Source organism: Uloborus diversus, chromosome 2 (genome assembly GCF_026930045.1).
Source record: "Uloborus diversus isolate 005 chromosome 2, Udiv.v.3.1, whole genome shotgun sequence".
Taxonomy (NCBI): Eukaryota; Metazoa; Arthropoda; class Arachnida; order Araneae; family Uloboridae; genus Uloborus; species Uloborus diversus.
Window position 1 is genome coordinate 17,328,998 of NC_072732.1, and position 4,286 is coordinate 17,333,283.

General features: G+C 36.0%; 2 protein-coding genes across 2 annotated transcripts; one reads left to right on the plus strand and one right to left on the minus strand.

Annotated features, from left to right (window-relative positions):
- Nucleotides 1-448: 448 nt before the first annotated feature.
- LOC129217834 (uncharacterized) lies at nt 449-2,144 on the minus strand (the record flags this gene model as incomplete). The annotated part of the gene is given in 3 exon segments (XM_054852178.1): nt 449-511; nt 514-1,737; nt 2,136-2,144. Coding segments are annotated over 3 exon segments (1,296 nt in total), but the record flags the coding sequence as incomplete, so codon positions are not given.
- Nucleotides 2,145-2,549: 405 nt separating this feature from the next.
- LOC129217835 (uncharacterized) lies at nt 2,550-3,828 on the plus strand (the record flags this gene model as incomplete). Its single annotated transcript, XM_054852179.1, is given in 3 exon segments — nt 2,550-2,554; nt 2,779-3,757; nt 3,760-3,828. Coding segments are annotated over 3 exon segments (1,053 nt in total), but the record flags the coding sequence as incomplete, so codon positions are not given.
- Nucleotides 3,829-4,286: the final 458 nt, after the last annotated feature.

The following is a 4,286-nucleotide window of genomic DNA, read 5'->3' on the forward strand; positions in this document are numbered from 1 at the left end:
ACCAGAAGTCCAGCAATGCTGAGCGATGGAAGAACGAGCAAGTTCTTTATGTTTAACATAGTTATCGTGCTCTTTCAGACGGTGCTTGAGAGCACGTTTAGTCTGTCCAACGTACCCAAGTCCACACTTGCAGGAGATACTATAAATGCCCCAGTTGCTATGGCAATCAATGGGGTCCTTTAAGTTTGTAAATTTTATCTTATTAACTGGAGAAAAAGCTGTATCGAAACCAAAATTCTTCAAAATCTTTGCAACTTGATGACTAACTTTTGGATAATAAGGCAAAACAATAGTATACGAAGCACTAGGAGCAGAAACCTTTTCAGAATAAGAGGGCTTAATTAACTTATTACAGATTGAATAAATGATGCTAGGAGAATAACCACGATCGAAAGCCACTGCTTTAAGATAAGAAAGCTCAGCAGTTAAAGAATTGGAGGAAGAACAGATGTTCAAAGCACGGAACACAAAAGCCTTGAATGAGGCCAACTTTTGGTTTGGAGGATGAGAAGAACATTTGTGAGGAGGTAGTGTAACAGCAAAAGGCTTACGAAACACCGAAGTCATAAATTCATCATTACTTTTAGTAATAAAGACGTCCAAAAATGAAAGAGAACTATCAGTTTCCATTTCAATAGTGAATTGGATGCAAGGATCGATAGAATTTAAAGTAGAAAGTAAAAATTCATTATCAACATGGTTTTGGTCAAGCAAAACAAAGCAATCGTCAACGTACCGAACATAGAACGGAAACGTTATGGTTTCAAAAAGTTTAGTCTCAAAATAGTGCATATAAATGTCACTTAAAATAGGACTCAAAGGATTACCCATTGCTAAACCTTCAGACATTCGAAAATAAGTACCATTGAACACAAAAGTATTCTGTTCAAGACAAACACGAGTAAGTGAAACGAGTTCCTCAATCTCAAAACTAGAAAAATGATGCTCTTGGAGTCTCAATTTAAGACAATCCAATGCCCCAATAACCGGTACATTAGTGAAAAGTGACTTCACATCAAAAGAAGCCATCGTTAAACCATGAGGCTTAAAATAACGTAACTTCTGAACAAAATGAACAGAATTTCTGACAGTAAAAGAGTTGCTAACCAAAAGAGAAGAGAAGATAGAAACTAAATACTTAGCAAGTTTATATGAAGCAGTACCAATGTTTGAAACAATAGGCCTAAGCGGAATGTCGGGTTTATGGACCTTTGGTAGAGCATAAAATCTGGCACAATGTGCAACAGAAGGAGTTAAAGACCTTTTTGAAGACTCACTGATGATAGGAGAAGATTTCACAACATTTTTAATAAGATTAATCTCTCTAATACTAGGGTCTTTGGGAAGTGTCACATAAGGACCAACCGCAATGAGCTCATTACATTTATCTAAATATGAACTTTTGTCAAGAATAACAATTTGGCCACCTTTATCAGCCTTAGTAACAACTAGATCAGGATCAGAACACAAAACTTTGATGGAAGAACTAGCATGCTTGCTAAAAGTATTTGAAGTCCATTTGGAATTGAAATCCACAGTATTGGCAATGATATGCCTAATAGAGTCCTTTTGAGAAGCAGTGAGAGAACTAAATCTAAAGGCTTTCTCAATTGGAGCAACCAACTTAGGAAAAGAAGGTTTTGAACCAGAAGCAAAATTGTTATTAAGTTTGAGAGCATTAAGCTGATCTGAAGTCAAGTGTTTGGAAGAAAGATTAAGAACAGCATTCTGATTCACCTGAGAAAAACATCAGAAGCATTATCAGCATAATTTGCGAAAAGAGATTCCAACTTCTTACGATGAATAGACCTATGCTTAGAAGTAGACTGAAGAACCCTGTTCCAACTTTTACTGTCAATCAAATCAAAGTTAGAGATGGAATTAGAAAGCTTGAGATGTAAATTAAACAACTCATTTTCAATAATAGAAATTTTCCTACGAGTTTCCTGAATAAGAGCTCTTAACAGAGCTAACTTGGAGAGGAAAAGCACTTTGTTAATTTTAGGAGATGAAGAAAGATTACATTTCAAAGAAATAAACTTGGGAATAATTCTCTTTCGTTTACAACAACAAAGAAAGGACAAATGATCCAAAAACCTATACTTCTTCAGCCTAAGACTACAAAACCTATTCACATCAGACATAATAAATGCAAAAAAATATGATCAAAGGCCCGTTTAAGCCGAAGTTAAATGAAAAATTATCATATAAGCTTTGTGCTACAATATGATTAAGGTGAAAAAACAACGTAAATAAAGCACAAATATACGAGAAAATACAGCATATAGCTATTTCAAGGCTACAATGGAGCCTCTTCATCAGTGCAAAAAGCTCACCAACACAACCAGAAGTTGCGAGAGAACTGACAAAAAACCAGGTAGACACCGGTATTTATACCAAAGAGAGCCAACCAATAAGAATACAGGAACATGACAACAAACAACCAATCAGCGAACAGCATGTACGCTCCAGGCTCAAAGCAAGGCAAGAGACATCCAATCAGAAGCCAGGAGACAAAAAGAGTGCGAGACACAATCAGGTGAATCAGAATGCTGTTCTTAATCTTTCTTCCAAACACTTGACTTCAGATCAGCTTAATGCTCTCAAACTTAATAACAATTTTGCTTCTGGTTCAAAACCTTCTTTTCCTAAGTTGGTTGCTCCAATTGAGAAAGCCTTTAGATTTAGTTCTCTCACTGCTTCTCAAAAGGACTCTATTAGGCATATCATTGCCAATACTGTGGATTTCAATTCCAAATGGACTTCAAATACTTTTAGCAAGCATGCTAGTTCTTCCATCAAAGTTTTGTGTTCTGATCCTGATCTAGTTGTTACTAAGGCTGATAAAGGTGGCCAAATTGTTATTCTTGACAAAAGTTCATATTTAGATAAATGTAATGAGCTCATTGCGGTTGGTCCTTATGTGACACTTCCCAAAGACCCTAGTATTAGAGAGATTAATCTTATTAAAAATGTTGTGAAATCTTCTCCTATCATCAGTGAGTCTTCAAAAAGGTCTTTAACTCCTTCTGTTGCACATTGTGCCAGATTTTATGCTCTACCAAAGGTCCATAAACCCGACATTCCGCTTAGGCCTATTGTTTCAAACATTGGTACTGCTTCATATAAACTTGCTAAGTATTTAGTTTCTATCTTCTCTTCTCTTTTGGTTAGCAACTCTTTTACTGTCAGAAATTCTGTTCATTTTGTTCAGAAGTTACGTTATTTTAAGCCTCATGGTTTAACGATGGCTTCTTTTGATGTGAAGTCACTTTTCACTAATGTACCGGTTATTGGGGCATTGGATTGTCTTAAATTGAGACTCCAAGAGCATCATTTTTCTAGTTTTGAGATTGAGGAACTCGTTTCACTTACTCGTGTTTGTCTTGAACAGAATACTTTTGTGTTCAATGGTACTTATTTTCGAATGTCTGAAGGTTTAGCAATGGGTAATCCTTTGAGTCCTATTTTAAGTGACATTTATATGCACTATTTTGAGACTAAACTTTTTGAAACCATAACGTTTCCGTTCTATGTTCGGTACGTTGACGATTGCTTTGTTTTGCTTGACCAAAACCATGTTGATAATGAATTTTTACTTTCTACTTTAAATTCTATCGATCCTTGCATCCAATTCACTATTGAAATGGAAACTGATAGTTCTCTTTCATTTTTGGACGTCTTTATTACTAAAAGTAATGATGAATTTATGACTTCGGTGTTTCGTAAGCCTTTTGCTGTTACACTACCTCCTCACAAATGTTCTTCTCATCCTCCAAACCAAAAGTTGGCCTCATTCAAGGCTTTTGTGTTCCGTGCTTTGAACATCTGTTCTTCCTCCAATTCTTTAACTGCTGAGCTTTCTTATCTTAAAGCAGTGGCTTTCGATCGTGGTTATTCTCCTAGCATCATTTATTCAATCTGTAATAAGTTAATTAAGCCCTCTTATTCTGAAAAGGTTTCTGCTCCTAGTGCTTCGTATACTATTGTTTTGCCTTATTATCCAAAAGTTAGTCATCAAGTTGCAAAGATTTTGAAGAATTTTGGTTTCGATACAGCTTTTTCTCCAGTTAATAAGATAAAATTTACAAACTTAAAGGACCCCATTGATTGCCATAGCAACTGGGGCATTTATAGTATCTCCTGCAAGTGTGGACTTGGGTACGTTGGACAGACTAAACGTGCTCTCAAGCACCGTCTGAAAGAGCACGATAACTATGTTAAACATAAAGAACTTGCTCGTTCTTCCATCGCTCAGCATTGCTGGACTTCTGGTCACTGTTTTG